Source organism: Exophiala spinifera (genome assembly GCF_000836115.1).
Source record: "Exophiala spinifera strain CBS 89968 unplaced genomic scaffold supercont1.2, whole genome shotgun sequence".
Lineage (NCBI taxonomy): Eukaryota > Fungi > Ascomycota > Eurotiomycetes > Chaetothyriales > Herpotrichiellaceae > Exophiala > Exophiala spinifera.
In genome coordinates this window covers 3,399,233-3,419,239 of record NW_015622514.1, presented here as the reverse complement: position 1 = coordinate 3,419,239, position 20,007 = coordinate 3,399,233, and the positions used below count along the sequence as shown (strand labels likewise).

Below are 20,007 nucleotides of genomic sequence, written 5' to 3'. Positions count from 1 at the left end.
GGCAGTCGCTACGCATCACGAATAAAAATGGATATATTCCAACATTTGCGAAAGTAAAGAGTCGTTAGATCTTCTATCCATCGAGATTCGTCGTTGTCAGCCTTCAACACACATTATGCGACCGATCCAAGGTGTAGCTTTTTGCTTCAACAGTCCCGCCAACTTCAAACGCTGAGAACGCTCAACTGCCGACCGACCGGGCGACCGGGGTCAGCGACATTGCATTAATCGCAGGCCCTGGCTGGTGACCCTCAATACTCGTAGACAGGGGCCTTGAACAAGACGTTCACAGGTGACTCCCTCACGCCGCCACCTGCAGCCGACCCAGGCTCTTTGCCGGAAATACCTCCCGAAGCAGACGTTGTGGAATTCGGGCCTTTGCCTCTAACCTCCACGGCCAGGAACGCTGCGAACCGAATGCGTCCTTCATTCGCACCTGGGATGGAGCCTAATTGGGACGTGTCAACAGCCATACTATCTCTAGCATTGCCACGTTGGTCCTCACCGCCGTTGTTCGACAAGGGTTCTGTAGTTCTGCTGTCTGCCCGAGATACTTGACCCTTTTTGCCGACAATCCCTCCAAGAAAACTCGATTTCTTTGATTGCTTGTCGGGGTTCTTTGCTGTTGCTGGGCCCCCTTGAGCAGCAATGCTTTCAGAACGAGCTTGAGACTGTTGGGAGGCTGCTTTACCTGCGGCCTCACGAATCTCGGCCTCAACATCGCGTTCTCGAGTCCCTTCATCTGCACTCGCTGTGCTCATACCATCACCGTCATGACCCTCTTGCAGTGCCTGCTGCGCCGCCTGGGCGGCTTGCATTGCGAGAAGGCGCTCGTCCAGACCAGGGTTGGTCAATGGGGTCATTTGAGGCTCGACCTTCATGTACATTTCATTCACCGGCGTGCCGGGCATGAAATACTCAATGCAAATGTCCCGAGATTCTAGAGGGATGTTCGCCGCAATACCGATTGCTTGGCCAACAATCATACTCACGCCTTCGCTTAGACCCACGGGAGCGGGTTCTGTGAGATTGGCCTTCAACGATTCGGTAAGCTGGTGAGTAAATCTGTTGTTCAGGTTTTCAATATATTGCTCGGACTGGGGCGAAGCAAGGATCCCTTGAAGGCCTTCAATTGTTGTCAGCCTCCAAGTAGTAAGTTTGGTGATGAGATCATCCCGCTGCTCATCAGTGACGACTAGCCCGCCTTGACCAGAGCGGCGAAGAGTGCGTTCAATGTTCTTCAGATGAGCTGAAAGTGTCGGATCAATCCCAGGATGGAATGTGTTCTCAAATATACTTTCGTATAGCCACCGAGTGATGCAAGCTCGCCCAACAGCAGTCATCTCTTTGGTGCCAATTGTGTGCGCATCTTGATTGCATACATGACGGAGCCATGGGGGTACCGCACGCCAGTCCTTACGGATATTGAACGCTAAATTGTTGATGGCCTGACTTAAGCGCTCGAACCTGGCCGTATATTGGGCATCATCCAGTGAAGTCCTTGTCATTGACATGCGTTGATTTGCCACTGTGTTTTGCAATTGCGTCACTTGGGCTTCGCGCTCAAAATAATAACGCTTGACCTTGGAATATTTGGCTTGCAACTCTTCATGGCGTTGAAGAAGCTGGTGGTAGTCCAGTTGGCTGATATCTTCTCTGCTTCTGGGTGGAGGGGTACTTCTGCCTTGTTCAGAACCTTGTTGTGACATTCTGACTCTTGGATCCTGGGAGACTGGATACTGCCCCTGACTGTGATCTTCAGGGCGAGCGTCTCGTTGCGCAAGATGCTGACGAAGGCTTCCGTTTCGTGCCTCACCCCCTGCCATTGCCTGCTGTTGCTGCGGTGGGCCCTGTGACCCGAGCTGAACAGAGTACCTGTTAGTAGCAGATGTCGAAGGCCGAGAGTCTTGAAGTCCTTGAGGATGTGGAATATTGGCAGTGGGTGATGGCGGGCCCAGGGATGCTTGCGATGGTGGCCGGAGATGTCGGTACTGATCAGCCTCGATGGTAGTCACTCGCGGATGCTGAACCTGGCTTTGATAGGGAAGGTACAGCTCAGAATTGCTGGCCGACTCGGATTGATGATATGCTTGATATTGCTGGTGTTGCTCGCGTTCGGGGGTATAATGGGGAGCGTCCTCTTCGTACTCAATAGAGTGATGCGTCGTATGACTCTGTGGGGAGTCGAAGTTTCGTGTATACTGAGGCTGCTCGGTCGAAGATCCTGGCGTGGTATCAACCGAAGGATAATACGCCGAATGCCTCGTCTGGTTGACGGGCGAAGTTTGCTGTGAATAAGACTCTTGTGTACTCTGGTCAACTGGCTGTGTCTTCCTCAGCAGGTGCACTGAGCTCGACCGGCCGATTCCCTTGCGCTCAGAAGCACTACCCTTGTCCCGCTCCCGCTCCTTGTCGTCGTCCTTGGACTTATCCTTAATAAGTCCAGATATAAAACTCCTCTTGCTCTTCTTTTGCTTCTCGTCGCGTTCAATTCGAGCCGACTTTGATTGACCGAACAATGTTTGGCCTGGGACCGGAGGTGGCCCTTCAGGGATGCCCGACTGTTGCGTTGGTGGGGGCACAAGGGTCACACTTGGTCGCTGAGCGCCATACACCTCGCCGGCCGAAATTGACTGACTGCGAGACAAGTGGCTATGGGGTGGAGGGTGTTGCGACTGATACTCGTCGTCGACCAGGGGCTGTTGATTGTAGCGGTCAGGGTTGGGATCGAAATCGTAAGAAGCACTAGGGTGAGGCTGGTGATGGGGGTGTTGATGTGGATGCTCAGAGCGGATATCTTCAATCGAGCTGTGAGACTTGTTCGAGGACTTGAAGAAAGGCATGGATACGTAGTGCTCTGGCTTGACGTGAAGATTCGAGAAGTCCTGCGTCTGCCCTCTTGGACAGGGAAGACGATTCAGAGGGGATCTGGCCTGATCAAGGCGGGCAAGAGAAGGAGGGAGCAAGCCATGTCAGCTCGACGAACGGGGCTGAAGCACTTTGGCTACGCGAGTAGGATGAGGGCGATTTCTCCAATTAAAGCTGTTGCTGCACTCAGCCAATGTATCTACACTGATTCATGTCCGTAGACGCGCCATCGCTAGACTTGGATCACGGTTGCTTATTCGGTGCTATCATACTGACCGTTTTGTGAGTGCTGTTGGCCCCGATCGCCTGTTCAAGAACACCTCAAATCAAGTGTCAGCCACACAACCTGCTTGTGAGCCCACCTGAAACGTGGGGAATTGTTCTTCGATATATTTAGCACAACACGCAGCTCACAAGGCCTGATTTAATGAGGGAGACTCGATGCGTCCTGGCCAGGCTGACTTCGGTTGTCTGTCAAATATCCGCATGCCTGAGTCGATCAACCATCCCCTGGTAATTGCTACAGCCTTCGGGGTGGTCTTGGATTCCTGACACATTCCCTCAATTGGCCTGATTGCGCTCCGTAGTCCACATCTGGCAGGAAACTCCCCGTGTCTGCTACTTCGTCGAAATATCTGAGAGCGATACTCCATACGGCCAGAATGAAATTCAGGTAGCCCATCAATCGGACTTAAAGCTGTATTCCAGGTCGAATTCTCCTCTTCAAGGGTATCTTGAAATTGCCAGGACTCTCAATGTTCTCGAACAGCGCATGGTCGACACGTGGAAGTGGGACTTTGCTTCTGGAAATTGCAAGACCACGGTAGCATATTGGGCTTGAATCGCGTTTGCAGATTGGCATTTACTCAACCTCCTCGTCGTTGACGTCGTCATCGTCGAAGCTGGGGATGACCACGTCCCAGCCAGGATCTTCAGTGAGATCTAGGTCTGATGCACCATCTGCTTCGGCCATGTCCACGTCTTCTGACTTTTTCAGCTGTGCTTTGACCCGGTATGCAATCCAGGTGCCATCATTCAGACCTGCACCCAGTGGACTCTCATTTAAGACACTTGTCTCGCCTCCAACTTTTTTCTTCAGTCCCTTCGCTCCCCTGAATTCTTGCTCTTTGATCAGCAAGGGTACCCAGCCTTTGCTTGCATCTTTCCTGTCCACGAGAACCCCCAGTTCGAGCTGCTCAGGATCTTCGGGAAGAGGAGTTTCTGTGTTCGGGAGGGTTGTTACATTCCGTGATCGAAGCGCCGCGAGCAGGAGATTCTTTATCTCGCTGAATGGTGTCTCTGGTAGGACTGATAGGACTGTCGTGGACTTGTGGCATTTGAAGAGTAAAGTGATCATTTCTGGTGTAGGCATTTCTGCCAGTGGATCACCGGCGCTTGGAGACATCCTCGACACTTGCTTGCGGTCAAATCACCACGAGATGGTTGCCGTAAATGCTGCGAGGGTAGATTTAGTCCTCTTCTCATCACTAGCAAAATCACAGAACGAAACGTTGCGACGTAAAGCTCATGCTCTAAAAAACGCGTTCGCAGAATAAACTCACGTCGCGCGGCGAACAATATTACATCGCAGATCGCAGGCAGCGGCTCTTCCCCGCAAAATCAAAAATATCCAATACAGGCCGCTAAAGTGACCAACTTATGAGCTCCAAATTCGGTTCTACAAGTCTGCGCCGTCCTCACTCCCTGCAATAATGACACTCTCGACCTATATTCGATTATTTCGCCTACGGTATTCCTCTTGGTGATGATACGTTCCACCCTACCGCTGGACATCCAAATGTGAGGTGGAATCTCGATCACCTTATAATCCGGGTGTACGAGTACAGGAGACGCAAGATTCGCAGTTTGCAGGGTGCGGTCTGTTCTCAAAATGTGGCCCTTTGCTTCCGGACAAGCTGAGCCGAAGGCAGCAGCATTGGAACCGGTAGCACGTTCTCCCAAAGTCGAAATCGAAAAACAATATGGCAACTCATCATCGCCGTCAACATCGTCTGGCACCTTGAGACAAGCCGATGTGCCAGATGGTGCGATTGGATGGCCAAATGAACGGCTCGGAATTCCTCTCCTCTTTCGAGCACCGACAGTGGTACTCACATCCTTCGGCTTTGGCTTCATCTTGGGATCGACTCATGGCGCAAACAAGAGCGCCTACCGGTACCGTGCCGAGAACGCTCATCGTCTCCCCACTACTCAAACTGGCTGGTTCCTATATCAGAAATCGAAGAATTACCATGCTATTGTTGGAGGAGTAAAAGAAGGAGTCAAACTAGGGCTTGTTTGCATGGGGTGGGCGACACTATTCATGGCAACGGAAGAGATGGTCGATCTTTCTCGGACGCGCTTTCTGTCTCGAGGAGCCGACGAGAAGAAGACAGGCCAGAGGGATGCAGGCAGCACCGTTGTCGCTGGTATGGCCGTGGCAGGCATTTACAGCTGGAAACGAGGGCTCGACCATTTTGCCACCGTGCACACTGCAAAAACAGCCATGAAATTCTCGCTCATGTATGGTTTGGTTCAGGACATGGCTTCGACAATAAGAGGCAACCCTCCGGCCTACATTACATGGGTAAAGAAGCAAATGTTTGGAGTGCGCGACCGTGCTGAGATCGGCTGATCTACGATGTGAAGTCCCCTCATATTACTCAAGAGATGACAGTCTCCTTCCTAGTCTCCTCAACAGCCAGAGCGACCTGAATCTAGCCCCGCCATACACCATGTGGACATCTTCGGAAGATCTGCTTGTGTTGCTAGAACTAGCATCCTATGGAGCTTCGACAGGGCTCGATAGATGACTTCTGCTACTTGGAAGTAGTGTCCGCGTTATGGGGATAACTATTGCAGGCACCCCGTAAAATCTCAAGGTGCTAAATGGATTCCTGCTGCTCAAGTGGTCGACTATGGCCGCTTTCTATCAGCCACGACACGAGCCTCCTCAACAGCGACCTCAACACCAGAGACAGTTGTGTTGTGTCAGTATCTGGGGATGCAGCACTCCGTGCCTGGCCTATTCATAGTCATGTGTCGGGACGTCCGAAATCTAATCTGCTTCTTTGTGCTACAAGGCCTCAATTGGCGCACGGTATGGCCCCGCGGTCAGGCGAGTAGCCGCACTCGCAGAAAGATGGTTCTGTCTCTGGGGGATGATTTGTTCGCCTCTGCGGTGCGTTTGGGTCTTTCCGGCTTCCAGAAGCTCGTCTGTCAACAGCAGCTCCACCACCGTCATCAAGGGACCGGGGCCTCTGCTTTAACTAAAACCACAGCCTGAAGCAACTAGCCGGAAGTCTAGTTAGTAGCCTCACTAGGCGGCAGCTTGTTGGCTTCCCATGGGCCATTTGATTCCTCTTCGGCTAGAGCAGGGATCCGTAGTACCCATCTACTCCGTACAGTACGGCTGTCGCGCATGCACTTCTTCCCAGACTGTGGTTTCTAGTCCAGACTTCACCGTCGATACCGTCCGTATAGCAATCTGTCTCTGATCGCATAGTCCATTCGTTGCTACTAAGAGTCCTCCATTTCCTAGTCACGCGTTGAATTCGCACACCGAGACACTTCCCACGTGAATCACCTCTCCCCCCTCCGGCCCCTCCACAGTAACTAGGCCATCCACCCTTGATTTCGTGGCTCCTTCGACGTACGTTGAGAAGTCTTGGATACACACAAACCAAGGGGCGACTATACTCGCTGCAGCTTCCTTGGGGGCTTCTTTGTTCTCGTGTGGCATCTGGCTTCTTGACCTCAGCGGCCGAGACGAACTTGTACAACCTGCGCCATGGTACCGGATATAGGATGAGAAGAACTTCATGACGAGCCGGAGGCGTGCTGTCCTGAACACGCGCTCATCCACTCAAGTTCATAACATTCTCAAGAATGCGACGGCGAACACTGTCTCCCTACCATGGGAGGACAGCTGCTCCTCCTTCGGCCGAGGTGTCGTTAATTCGCAGCTTTGACTCCCAGGTCAATCCGTCGCGTCCTGTCAGGCAATCTCCTTTGGCAACCTCTCAAATCCAAGGAATGCCTTTGGATCTAATTGAACGTCTGCGTTCATTTCCTCTCTTCCAAGCTGCCTCCGACACCTTCCTCGCCGACATTGGCCTCCTCCTAAAGCCGCAATTATTCACTGCCAATGACTACATCATCACCGAGGGCGAAGACGCGAAGGCAATGTACTGGCTCGTTCGGGGTGCGGTAGCTGTTACATCACGGGACGGCGAGAGTACGTATGCTGAGCTGAAGCCTGGCGCTTTTTTCGGGGAGATTGGGATCTTCATGGAGAGGCCTCGCACCGCCACCGTCGTTGCTCGGTCAAGATGCCTGGTGCTCATTCTGAAAAAAGAAGATCTAAAAACGATACTGCCCAAATACCCTGACGTGGAGCGAGCGATACGTGAAGAAGCCTTGGAGAGATTAACACAATTGGAAAAGAAGAAGGCACAGGTGGTTCTGGGTACTGAAGAAGTCCCCTCGGCCGGGAGAAGGGGGTCGAAACGCAGAGCTGCATTCCCGGAAGATGTTTCAATCAACGACGGTGATGCAAATAAAAGAAGGAAATCTCCCAGTCCGGGTACCAACGAAGTCTCGACCGCGAGTGCCTTGGGACACGGTCTCGTCAACATCCGAGCTACGTTAAAGGAGCTGCCGTTGTTTGCATCTTTGCCGGCGGATATACTCCATTTTCTAGGACTCAGCGCCTCGCCCAGGAGCTTTGCACCCTTTACGGATATCGTCAAGCAGGACACTAGGGGACGTGAGGTGTACTTCATTGTCCGGGGAGAAGTGGAGGTCTTGGACGAGAAGAATCCGTCAAGCCCTAAGATGAACCAATCGAACATCCCCAATGGTATCCCTCCGACGCCTCGTGTGATCGCACGTCTAAGGCCAGGACAGTATTTTGGAGAAGTAGTCAGTCTGTCTTTGGCAGATCGTCGGACAGCCACGGTTCGCTCGGTGTCGCAGGTCGAATGCTTGATGATCTCTGAAAACGTCTTGGCCGATTTTTGGGATCGATGCCCTCCAGATATTGTTCGACAGATCGAGGATACAGCAAAACAACGACTACAAATAGCTTCCGACAATGACGTTATCATGAATGAGGCAAATTCTGAGCCTAAGATACATCAGTTAGTCATTGGCGAAGACAAGGAGAAGATCACGAGAAAGGCGGCGCCACCACCTAGAGTCACCTTCACAGATGCTGAAATATCCAGTCCCACCGACGAACCGGGGATCGTCGAACCCTCCGATCCAGATCCTTTCCTAAGCGAAGGTCTTGAAAAGGTCAAGTCAAGGTCGAGAAGGGGTTCACTTGCTCCACCATCACCCGACGAAGGGTCAAAAGAACAGAGACGCAGGTCACCTAGAATATCTCCTGTCACGACCAGCACGGCAAGTTCGTCTCCTCGGAGCTCTGTGTCTGCGACACCGTCTCCAACTTCTGAGCAGCATCCTCCAGGCGCTTCACTGCCTGAGGCTCTGTCACCTGGCAGTCGAGCGAAACCTCGGTCTGAGCCCCGAGGCGGCCTCAATCACGGCAAGATTCCTGACAAGTTGTTGTTGTTGATTTTTGAATACCTCGAACTACACGACCTGATGCGTCTTCGGACAGTGAGCCTACACTGGCAGCATCTCCTTCACACTTCACCCAACTTGGTAGCCCACCTGGATCTTTCACAGTATAACAGGAGAATCACGGATGATGTTTTGATTAACCGGATTTGTCCTTTTGTCGGTCAGAGGCCACGTTTCATCGACCTCAGCAATTGTTTCCACGTCACAGACGAAGGTTTCGCCGCGCTCGTCAGCACATGTGGAGCCAATGTGCGAAGTTGGCGGATGAAAAGTGTTTGGGATGTGACTGCTCCGGCGATATTGGAGATGGCCAACAAGGCCCGCGGCCTGAAAGAAGTGGACTTTAGCAATTGCCGCAAAGTCAGCGACACGTTGCTGGCGAGGATCGTAGGCTGGGTGGTACCCAGTCAGCCCCAGCTGTCCAACCAGCGCAACAAAGTGAGTTCACAACGCCCGGTGCTGGGTACGAAGGTGAACACCGCTGTCCAGCAACCGGCTCCCGGTACGGTCATCGGCTGTCCGGAATTATCCGCAATCACGTTGAGTTATTGCAAGCACATCACCGACCGGACCATGGCACATATAGCGACACATGCAAGTCAGCGTATTGAGTCGATGGACTTGACACGATGTACAACCATCACCGATGCAGGATTCCAGTTTTGGGGCAACGTCAAGTTTGAACGATTGAAGAGGCTGTGTCTGGCAGACTGTACATACCTGGGTGACCAGAGCATCGTATGGTTGGTCAACGGGGCCGGCAGTAGGTTGGAACAGCTTGACCTGGTAAGTTGTCGCATTTTGAGAAGATCGACGCCTTTCACTAATGATTGTTCTTTAGTCTTTCTGCTGCGCGTTGTCCGACACGGCCACAGAAGTCCTGGCTCTCGGTTGTCCAAACCTGACTCACCTCAATCTTTCATTTTGCGGCAGTGCCGTCTCGGACCCAAGTTTGAGGTCTATTGGCTTGCATTTGACATCACTACAGGAACTCGCGGTCCGTGGATGCGTACGCGTCACCGGCCTTGGGGTACAGAGTATAGTGGAGGGTTGTCAAAAATTGAAGTTGCTTGATGTCAGCCAATGCAAGAATCTACAGCCCTGGCTCGTGTCTGGTGGCGTTGAACGCTGGCGAGCTGCAGGTCGAGATGTACAGTTTGTCGTTGTCAGTTCCGGAACGAAGTTGGTTCGGTGACAATGGGCCGCAGTGCCGTGCAATGCAGGTTACGGAGGTACCACGTATACGGGTATAGGCCAGGAGAAGAACGAGTGTTTATGATTTGGCTTTCCATATTTGATGATGACGGAGCAGATGTCTGAGTACGAGGCGAAGAAGAGGGATGCATAGTACTCGTATAGAAGGAGGACAGGACGGAAGCATCCGGGGCGGTAACCTGCTTGCAAGTGGGATTTGGACAGCATTTTTTTCTGGTTATGTGAGATCTATAACGATCCGAGAGATACCCCAAGCGATGTAGATTGAATGGAAGATTTTGAATGGCAGTATGAGTATGTCTTATTGGTACCTACGATTGACCAGGGGTTGTATGGGCTGCTGTACGAGTACATACATGGAGTACGTACCTGTACTGTAGGGATTGATCAGCGACGACTGACGAGGTGCTTGCCTCGTGGATGGGCAACCAAGTACACGAGTCCTACAGTACGTTAGTGTACTTCAGTTAGTGTCCTTAAGTTAGTGAGAGTCCCTCAAATTATTTTATAGTGAGAGTCCTTCAATTTATTTTGGTGAGAGTCCCTCAAGTTGGAGAGAGTTCTCCAAGTTAGTGTATTTCGGGCCTAGTTAGTTATCCTAGTATCCCGAGTGACGTAGCCAGAGACTCAGAGTTCCTTTCTTAATTTGTTAGTTTCGACCGAGTCTGGATCCAGGATATCCGAGTTGCCCTGATGGGGCACGAGTTTTTTCTTTCCCTTTCGGCAGCCTCCGGCCATGACAAAGTGTTTTGGTCCTCCAGAGAATACGAGAAGAGCAGCATCCGTGATAAGTTTAAGTTGATAACGTGTGCCAACTAATAGGTAAGCTTCGGTAAGCTTTTTGTTTGGGTTTTCTGGGAAAGGGTTTGACAGAGACTTCCCGCATCTTTATCACCCACAGAAATATCCGTACTCGTTCTCTGAGATCATTGACACTCCCTTATCTACAAAGCATTTTCTTACGCCGTCTCACACACACCTTATCGAAAAGTCACTTGTTAGTACTTTTCTTCCGATACAACGTGCACCTGGGATAACAAAGAACAACAGAAAGAAAAGCTAAAAGGAGAGAAGTGAGAAGAATTCAAGAGAGATCGAATATCATATTATTGGTATTCTTCGAAACGAGCAACGCAACCTCGTTCGTCTCGACATCTCCAAAAAAAATCCATCCGCCCACCATGTGTAAAGAATCGATGCACGAGTTCCTCAAGGCTCTGCCCAAGTGCGAGCATCATATGCATATTGAAGGTGAGTTTGTACTTCGTGATTTTCTTCTTCTTTTCGAGACGGCCGATGAACGCCCACTTGAGCCCATCATTGCACTCTATTTTACACAATGTCTACAAACTGCATCTCCCCTCTGTCAGCTCCCAGGCAGCCTGGATTTGCATCAATTCGAATACTCTACTCTTCGGGGACATGTTCCTGCATACTCTCTTTCTAACTCGATCACCACAGGCTCCCTGGAACCAGACCTTCTCTTCACCCTCGCCAAACGCAACAACATCGCGCTGCCCGCACCGGAAGTCGACGCATCCTTCGCGTCCGTCGACACGCTCCTCGCCCGCTACCGACGGTTCACGTCCCTCGACGACTTTCTGCACTACTACTTCATCGGGATGTCGGTGCTGGTGACGGCGGCGGACTTTGAATCGCTCGCGTACGCGTACTTTGGGCGCGCCGCGGCGGACGGGGTCGCCCACGCCGAAGTCTTCTTCGACCCGCAGGCGCACACGTCGCGCGGCGTGTCGTACGCGACGGTGGTGTCGGGGTTCCGCGCGGCGCAGGCCCGGGCGACGGCCGACTTCAACCTCACGTCGGAGCTGATCGTGTGCATCCTGCGCCACCTGCCCCCGGCCGACGGGGCGGCCATGTACGCGGCGGCGGTGCCGGACCTCGAGTCCGGCGCGGTCAAGGGCCTGGGGCTGAGCAGCACCGAGCTGGGCAACCCGCCGGCGCTGTTCACGGAGCCGTTCCTCGACGCCGAGGCCCGCGGCTTCCACCGCACCGCGCACGCCGGCGAGGAGGCCGACGTGTCGTACATGGCCGAGGCGCTGCGCGAGCTGCACATCCAGCGCGTCGACCACGGCATCAAGCTCACCCAGTCCCCCGAAGTCCTGGCCGAGTTCGTCGCCCGCGACGTCCTCGTGACCATGTGCCCGCTCAGCAACGTCGAGCTGCGCTGCGTCAAGCGCGTCGCCGACCTGCCCATCCGCACCTACCTCGACCGGGGCGTCAAGTTCAGCATCAACAGCGACGACCCCGCCTACTTCGGAGGATACATCCTCGACAACTACTGCGCCGTCCAGGACGCCTTCGACCTGTCCAAACCGGAGTGGGAGACCATTGTAAGGAACAGCATCAACGGGAGTTGGTGTGGTGACGATCGCAAGAAGGAGATGATCAGCGCTCTTGAGCAGGTCATGGCGAAGTTTTCGTGAGCGGCAGAGACCGCAGACCATGACGGTACCCACTACAAACGCCGTCTTTTCAACATCCCGCACCGCCAGACCCTCATCGGCGCAACGCCTCAGCGTTAGGTAGAAGCTTCGCTGGAGAACCACGATGTCGGGCCGTAACTTTCTCCCCGATTATCTAAATCTTGTGGCGGAAGTGGACTCTTCCCCGTGGATCGCAGCAACCAGAGACCTCTTCTACAACTTGGACCATCCTGAGTTCGACAGGAAAAAGGCGTTTGCCACACTCAAACAACAGAAAGGCATCGACCTGTAATCGTGACTCTGATCATATGGTGCCGCAAGATCTGGAAATGGAAATGAAAATGGACTTTGGGCAGCGGTGAAAGATTCACCGCCAAGTGACCAAGTGTGTGTGTGTGTGTGTGTGTGTGTGTGTGTGTGTGTGTGTGTACATATGCTCTACTCAATCTCAAGTTCTCAACTAGCTCAAGGAGAAGACTCCCTTGCACCCTTCTTTGTCTTCAAATACTTTTCACCTAATCCAACGCCCTTGGCCCGTGCATTTACAACAGCCTCAATGCATCGTCCGACTCCTTCTAAATCGCCCATCAGACCAACATGTCCTCGGTCACTCTCGACTCGTCCCCCTTTGACACATCGATAACCCTCGGGCAATTGAGCAGCACTGGCAAGCACTACGCCATCCCCGGCAGCAAAAGCCAGGTCATCAAAGGCGTCTGTATACTTGATCGCCTCCTCGTCCGGAACTCTGGCACCGTACACAGTTGGTACTGTCTTACCAAAGATGTAAGCATGAGGAGGATACCGGTTGCTTTCCTGATGAGCGGGATTAAATGCCAATGCTCTCTTGAAATCCAAAACCTCGGCCAGTGTGCGACTCAAGTACTCTTTAGCCTGATCTTTGGGGATCGTACATGCTGTTGCCACACTAGATCGATGCTGGCCTTGCTTCATTGTTGGACCTACCACCTCTTCCGGACCTTCACCATCTGCCAAACGGCCAACCTCGGCAGCTTTGCCAGCTGCTGATTGAACAGTCGCTTCCGCTTTTTGTGCAGCTTCCGACGTCTGAGAACTTTGGCTTCCAAACCATGAACTTCGTTTGTTAGACGTGATACTGTCTGAAATCGCACCGATAATGCTCTTTCTTCCCTCGCCATTACTGTTACTCCGATATAAAGGCGGATTGATGCACGGGCTAAGGTGATACTCGTCCCACACGTCGGGATCAAAGAAATTTAAATCATACCTCTTGTTGGTGTGCTTTTGAATGAAACAGCGTCCAGTTTCCGGCAAGAGCGCAAAGCTGGTTCTGAGGGTGAAATTGACTTGAGCAGTAAGTACTCTGGAGCTGAGAAGCACATCGTCGCCATTTCGAAGGGGCCCAAGGATGTTGACGCAGTGTTGAGGAACTCCCGCATAGACAACACCGGCGAACAGATCTGGTCTCTGATTGACTGCGTATCGAGTGATCAAACCTCCGAGGCTGTGAGCGATGACGGTGGCTCCCCTCTTTTCTGGTGGTGTCTCTGGGTGGTTGCATTCCAAAGATTCGAGAAATTTTATCAGCCTCGCGGCCAGTAGATGAGGGCTCAGTCTCCAGTCGTAGCCCCAGTCATGAACTCTCAACTTGTTCTGGCGAGTATTCGGACACTTGTACATATGCTTGAGCAGTCTTCGACAGATATCGATCGGTCCAATGTGTGAGAGAACGCCCGAAGGGATGATCGTTTCTTCCATTCGTTCCTCGTCTTCCCTAGTCAAACCGACCTCCAAATCAACTCGACGAAGATTAAGTCCGACTTTGACTGGGACCCAAAGCTGACGATGGGGTGGCTGGGCCGATCTTAAAATCGATCCACGATAGCCCCCTAGTACGACTATATCTCCCGTTGTCTTATCCAGCGCATGTGATAAGATTGGATGTGCTCGCCGTTGCGGAGTATCGACCTCTATGCCTTTCTTGGCATTTCGAATTACTTTGCTAGCTGTGTATTGATGCTCATGTCCTCCGTTATGGTCGTCTGCATTATTCGCCTGGATATCCCTAGAGCTCGTCACAGGAGAACCGCGACGCTTCGGCAATGGCCTGATCACTGGCAGTTTAGGTAGTCGTAAGGTGGAGTTTTGAAAACTGTCTGTGATGGCTTTGAAGCGAGAATTGGCCATGTCGGTGACATTAGCAAAGGCACTTGTATCGTCATAAGCCGAAACTCCAGAAACCCTCCTTCTTATGTATAGAGAACTCTCTGAATTAGAACGACCTCTGCTTTTCGTCGATGCCGGACTGATAGGGGACAACAATGACTCGATATTGCCGTCGAGGCCATAGTAAGGCCTAGCTACGGCAGGATTGCTCTGAGAAGTTGTGACCTGAATATCTGGGTTTGACAATTTCCGAAGTCTAGGACCCTCTTTCCAGGTGAACTTTCCTGCGGTTGATGTCTGTGGAGGAGTATTCTGATTATGACTTGGAGTCGATGTACCAGAATGGCCTGTGCTTCTGAAGCTGGCGGGCAAAATAGACATGGAGCTGAAATTGAAAGAAGGTGAAGGAAGATCAGGCATCAACTTCTTCAAACTCGACATGATTGCTGTTGGTCCACTTGAAGCCCGTCGTCTTCCTTCCTGACCAACGGCTTGGAGCAAGTTTCGTGTGTATGACAGCCGAGTTGACTGCGGCATATATCTCTCGCGCCTCTCAGCCAATTGTGGCGCTATCTGGTGGTGCGGCTGGATGCCCTCCGGGCTATCTTTCTCTTCTTCTCGAGACTGAGATGATCCCACTTGATCCTTCCAGATACGGATCTGCTCTGATTCAGTGATTTCATCTGGAGATTGTGTGGTCGGAGATAGCTTCAGTCGTGACCACTGTTCAGCTGTTTCATGCGATGACTGAGTTTCCAAGTCCTGATCAGGCGTGCTGTCTTGTGGTGGTTCAAGCTCATCATTCTCATTTGGCTCTTCTTTCAAGCTCGCTATATTTTGGAAGTAGTCAAGTGATAGATTCATAGCTCGTGCTTTCTCGGACGCCGGAGTGTCGGGGGCTCTCATGTGAGTCTGGACACGACTTATGCTGACGCCAATCATATCGTCGTCGTACAGTCCTTCGGTTTCCAACCTGGCCAAAGCGGGCTGCTTGCCTGGCACAGCATCTTTGTCGGGAGACACATCCCAATCTTCTGACATTGCTGGCCAATGGTGATACTGTTCTTGACCGAAAGTATGGTCTGCCATCCCAGGAGCACTGGCTGAATCCATGGTGAAGATCTGAGTTCATGTGACTTGGCCTCAAAAGCGTGGAGGAACTTGGCTCATGATTCGGAGTCCGAGTCTGGCCGATCTCTGTGGATATGAAGCTTGATCAAGTCACCAAGCCAAGACAAAAGCTGAGATTTGCTGCTTATGGCGTGGGTCGATAGGATGAGGCTGGAAGGATCAGGGAGGATTAAGGGAATAAGCCGTGCTGACAATGTTACAGTGGACAAACCTTGAGGTTGATTTTGTACTAGAAAGAAAGAGTGTAAGAAAGTGGTTCCTGAAGCATAATGTGATCTTGGTCGCAAGCGGTGTTTTCGGGTCAAAGTACGTTAACTTAAATATCGATGCTAGGACAAGCAGGCGAGTAGGATAAAACGAGGAATGAATATACACGCAACGACAACAAAAGATGATCGTGACTCCGGGATTGGCGGATGTTGCAAACGCAAAATTAGTTAGTCAAATGGCAATAGAGGAAGGAAGCACAGCCACAATGACGACCCAGTTGCTATCCGTCTATGAGCATCTTTTTGTTTTCTTGCTTCTCTGTCGCCGTGTGGAACAAGGTGTTATTTGGCTGGTGATCCTTTTCTAGCATTGTATTTTGGCAGCTTAAGGCGAATCCGAGGAAGCACATGGAAGTATATCAAGCTCAGCCTTGGTGACCATCAATTGTTTCCATCGGCTTCGGAATGACCCATGAAATTCAAGGCTGCCAGCCAAGCTTTTAGTTCGACTGCTAATCTTAAAGCCAAGACCAAAGCCTAAACCCCGCCTGATGAGCCGCATCCTCGACACTGTACTCAACACGTAGCCTGATCCAAATCAGCCGAACTGATGTACATTGTACTCGAATTCAAGGGATATGACATGACAGAGCGAATTCTGTCCATTCGACATTCATACGGCGGAATGGCATGAAACCAGCCTAGGATGAGCGAGGCGACGAACTCACCATGGCTTACAACATGCCTTTTTGATCCAGAAGTCGTTGGCTAATTGACCGCCCCGGCTCCGACTAGCTTGGTGTTGCTCTGTCCTTCAATCTATCATGTAGAAAGGGAGCCTACAGCAGGGTGACTGGCCAAACAAGCGACGACTTCCAAAGCATGCATATACATACCGACGGAATGATTTGCCCCAAGTCACCGTACTGACAAACCTTACCAGCTTGGGAGACCATCGATATAGCTTATTCAAAATATTTCATACCTTACCTCCCATATCACCCCATGTATATGTACGCATTTCACTAAAATTCCAACTCTGCAACCAAAATTCTGGAAATGACCACCCCACCTCCCCGTGCAAGTATATGGCTCGGACTCGCGCAGCTCCTCCTGCCCAAGGAGTACAAACGCATCGAAGAAATCCGCAAACTGAGGCACGAACGGAAGAAGAAGACCCAGAAAGCGACAGAAGCCCAGACGACGACCGCCGCAGCCGCAACCAACAATACACATACTTCAGGCGGGGCTGTCGTGGCGAATATTAGCTAGAGACTTCTTCACTCAAGAAAAACCCATCGAACTGCTATCAATGTATAGGTAGAGACCACCCATTAGTTGAAGCAGGCCACAAATTAGGGCTAGAAGAAGCATGTTGTTTAACATTGCGATGATAGTAGCTGCAGTCGGTGACAAACCAGGAACCAAACTCATCAACACAACATCTTCAGAAACAAGGTTGTGCTCAATGTTCATATTCTGTCTCAGCGACTAACAGGTACTCTAAGCATACAATCCTCTTGTAGTGTGTAATATGTCACCATGTTGAGTTATTCATAGCTATGAGTACTGTGAGTTCCCCATATCAGCACCTTCAACCTCAAGCTTTTGCCCTGATATGCATGTGAACCCAGTGCAAGTCATCGCCTGTCACAGATACTGGACAAGGAAATGTGAGGTCTAATCAAGATGCAGACCATCAGAAACCTTCGGAAGCCTCTGAGCGTTTGGCACATACAGTGACCGGTGTCGAAAGGCTTTTCATTACAGTCGTGGATTCTCATGTGGCCGCGGTTTCGATGCCCTGCAGTTCCGCCATTCGGAGGTCATCAAATAGGTGTCGTGAACGCTCATTTACACGCGGGGCCGTTTCGCATCGGGCCCCAAAGCCGCACGTTCCTCGCGTATTCGAATGGCCTCTGTGCCGTCATCAATCAGCGTCTCTTTGAACCAAGGATGCTTCAGAGCCTCCTTTGCAGTGATTCTCTGTTTGGGGTCATAGACAAATATCTTTCTAAGTAGATCCAGTAACTGCTTATTGAAGGCAGTATTTCCTGGGATAAATTCCTGCGAAGAGATCAGAATTTGTAGACGAGATCACGGGGATGGGAGGAGGCTCACATGGAGGTGTTTCATGGCTTTAACATATTTCCGGGATGCCCTAGAAGTCTCCTGGTTGGGATATTCCAACTTTCCTCGGGTGAAGAATTTGGAAGCTGAATTGGCATTGGCTCCACGCCCACCAGAGCAAACTTGTTTCACGATTTTGGGGTCGATCTTTCCGTTGCAGACCACCTCCATCATGGCCAGATGCTCGAGATTATCGTGTGTCTGGAACAGGGCATCTCCGGTAAAGAATTCGACAATGATGCACCCTATACTCCAAATGTCACAAGGGAAGCTCCAGCCAAGCTGTAGGATAATTTCTGGCGCTCGATAATGCCGCGTTGACACCACTGATGAATGATACTCGTCATCAAAAGTGGCAGAGCCGAAATCTATCAGTCGGATCTCGCTGTCAAGAAGCACTCTCCGTTGTCGGGCTGTCCTAGAAATTGTGTGGGATGACGACGGTATCGTCCGGTTGTAGGTGAACGTCTGGTACGCATTATGGACAAGGAGAATATTTTCAGGCTTTAAATCGGTGTGGATCAGGTTCAGATCATGTAAGACTGCTCGAGTCAGTATTATGCCGGAGGAACATCAAAGGGAGCAAACTTACACGCCACGCTTGTAAAGAGCTGACGAGCAAAGCTTTGGATTTGAGAACTGGGAAAGGGAACGAAGCCATTTCCCTTTAGGAAGTCGAAAACACTCTGTCCCAAGAGGTCGGTGACGATACAGATGTGATTTCGAAAGTCGAACGAGTCTCGCAGATGTATGCATTTGTTCCTGTTGGGTTTGTCGTTTAGAGCCAGCGTAGAGAGTACTCGCAGCTCAATCCGAGAAGCATCACGATACTTCTGAACCGATCTAATGATCTTGACTGCACATTTTGTCTTCTTCTTCTTGTCGAATGCTTCAACAACCTTTCCGAAAGTACCTTGGCCCAGCAGCTTGATGATATCATCTAGAGTTTCGTCAGTATGAAAGTTGAAGCCTCAATTCGAATACCCTTACATCGATCAGTCAAAGGCGTGTTGGAGGTCACAATGTAGTGCCCGTCATCGTCGTCCACCTTTTGGTGTTTGTGCACAGTCTGGGAGTTGTCAGCGAGATACTCAATATCGAATATTGACATGAAAAACATACATCGCGGATGACAGGGACATGGACATCCGGAGCCTTTTTAGCAGGCTTGGGAGGGGGGATGTAGTCTGCGAATGCATCTGTCGTCTCTTGCTGTCGTTTTTTGGCCTGTGCTCTTGTTTCCTTCTGCGGTTGTGCTCGTTTTCTCTTCTGGCCGGTCCTCACATCTTCATAACTTGCGCTAGCAGGATTGCTCCCGTACGATTCGAGTGAGGTGGGTGCTGTGACCGTCTGTAGAGACGTGGTTCGACCTCCAGAATGATAAGAGGCAGCTGAAGATGATGAGCCGCCAAATTTCGCAGGATGCGTTGAATATGTCGGGCTATCGGTGTATTCAATCTCATAGCCCTGATCGACTTTTCGTTTACGCCCATTGGAGCCGTAGGCATCAGCCTGCTGCTGTTGGCCAGGGGCGTTGCCCGCCTGGTCAGGTTCTGGGCTGTCATCATCAATTACGATGATTTCTTTCGGGACACCATTTTTGTAAAACTCATTCCAATCGGGCTGTTTTCGGCGCTGATTTTCTGGCAAGGTAGAGGCCGTCTGGGACGGTGCCATGGACGAAACGTTCGAAGGTGGCCTGTACGAGGCAGGAGATGGTTGGGGTCGTGGATATGGTCCAGTTGTCGGGTAGGAATGATAGGAAGTCGTCAGCCGCTGAGGTGCAGGCAGCGTATTCGTTGCGGGGTATGGGAGCGCCGAGGGAGAATAGGGATTCTGATGAGAATAACCATAGTGAGCAGGGACGATTGTGGTAGCTATCGTGGAAGGAGTCGACATTGTTTTAGGGTCTTTCAGGTCTTGATGGTGGTGGAGACTGTCCGACAACGCAGGTGTTGTGGATTCGCGCCACAAAGCGCAGTTTGCAACATGCGAGGGCACACGAGAATCGATTCCGCAGAGGTCGGCAAAACTGGGGTAGGAATATCGGATCTGGCAAGGATGACGGCGGTAGGGTTATCGATGCAGGAGGAGAGGTTCTCCCCTGAAACTGTGATCGGATGGTCGTGGTCGAGGAGGCAGAGAGGCGAGGCAGTAAAATACGAACAGGGGACCCGACGAGGAGGACGTGCCTCTTACTGGGTCAGATACACGTTCATGCCTTTTCGTGGATGGCTACTGACTGCAGAGACCGGGTGGGACAAATGTGAGCG

The 20,007-nt window shown here is 51.4% G+C and overlaps 8 protein-coding genes across 8 annotated transcripts; 4 read left to right on the top strand and 4 right to left on the bottom strand.

Moving 5' to 3' along the window:
• Positions 1-251: 251 nt before the first annotated feature.
• On the bottom strand, positions 252-2,843 carry PV08_03547 (uncharacterized protein; the record flags this gene model as incomplete). Its single annotated transcript, XM_016377899.1, has 1 exon — positions 252-2,843. The coding sequence occupies one exon, from the start codon at positions 2,841-2,843 to the stop codon at positions 252-254; it is 2,592 nt and encodes an 863-aa protein (XP_016239469.1).
• Positions 2,844-3,730: 887 nt separating this feature from the next.
• PV08_03546 (uncharacterized protein) lies at positions 3,731-4,273 on the bottom strand (the record flags this gene model as incomplete). The annotated part of the gene is made up of 1 exon (XM_016377898.1): positions 3,731-4,273. The coding sequence occupies one exon, from the start codon at positions 4,271-4,273 to the stop codon at positions 3,731-3,733; it is 543 nt and encodes a 180-aa protein (XP_016239468.1).
• A 486-nt stretch (positions 4,274-4,759) lies between these two features.
• Positions 4,760-5,503, top strand: PV08_03545 (uncharacterized protein; the record flags this gene model as incomplete). The annotated part of the gene is made up of 1 exon (XM_016377897.1): positions 4,760-5,503. One exon carries the CDS (start codon positions 4,760-4,762, stop codon positions 5,501-5,503), a length of 744 nt encoding a protein of 247 aa, XP_016239467.1.
• A 1,253-nt stretch (positions 5,504-6,756) lies between these two features.
• Positions 6,757-9,652, top strand: PV08_03544 (uncharacterized protein; the record flags this gene model as incomplete). The annotated part of the gene is made up of 2 exons (XM_016377896.1): positions 6,757-9,243; positions 9,299-9,652. 2 exons carry the CDS (start codon positions 6,757-6,759, stop codon positions 9,650-9,652), a joined length of 2,841 nt encoding a protein of 946 aa, XP_016239466.1.
• Positions 9,653-10,853: 1,201 nt separating this feature from the next.
• PV08_03543 (adenosine deaminase) lies at positions 10,854-12,116 on the top strand (the record flags this gene model as incomplete). Its single annotated transcript, XM_016377895.1, has 2 exons — positions 10,854-10,923; positions 11,134-12,116. 2 exons carry the CDS (start codon positions 10,854-10,856, stop codon positions 12,114-12,116), a joined length of 1,053 nt encoding a protein of 350 aa, XP_016239465.1.
• Positions 12,117-12,581: 465 nt separating this feature from the next.
• Positions 12,582-15,377, bottom strand: PV08_03542 (uncharacterized protein; the record flags this gene model as incomplete). Its single annotated transcript, XM_016377894.1, has 1 exon — positions 12,582-15,377. One exon carries the CDS (start codon positions 15,375-15,377, stop codon positions 12,582-12,584), a length of 2,796 nt encoding a protein of 931 aa, XP_016239464.1.
• A 1,286-nt stretch (positions 15,378-16,663) lies between these two features.
• PV08_03541 (uncharacterized protein) lies at positions 16,664-16,876 on the top strand (the record flags this gene model as incomplete). Its single annotated transcript, XM_016377893.1, has 1 exon — positions 16,664-16,876. One exon carries the CDS (start codon positions 16,664-16,666, stop codon positions 16,874-16,876), a length of 213 nt encoding a protein of 70 aa, XP_016239463.1.
• Positions 16,877-17,458: 582 nt separating this feature from the next.
• PV08_03540 (uncharacterized protein) lies at positions 17,459-19,633 on the bottom strand (the record flags this gene model as incomplete). Its single annotated transcript, XM_016377892.1, has 5 exons — positions 17,459-17,671; positions 17,726-18,276; positions 18,327-18,674; positions 18,725-18,803; positions 18,857-19,633. The coding sequence occupies 5 exons, from the start codon at positions 19,631-19,633 to the stop codon at positions 17,459-17,461; spliced, it is 1,968 nt and encodes a 655-aa protein (XP_016239462.1).
• Positions 19,634-20,007: the final 374 nt, after the last annotated feature.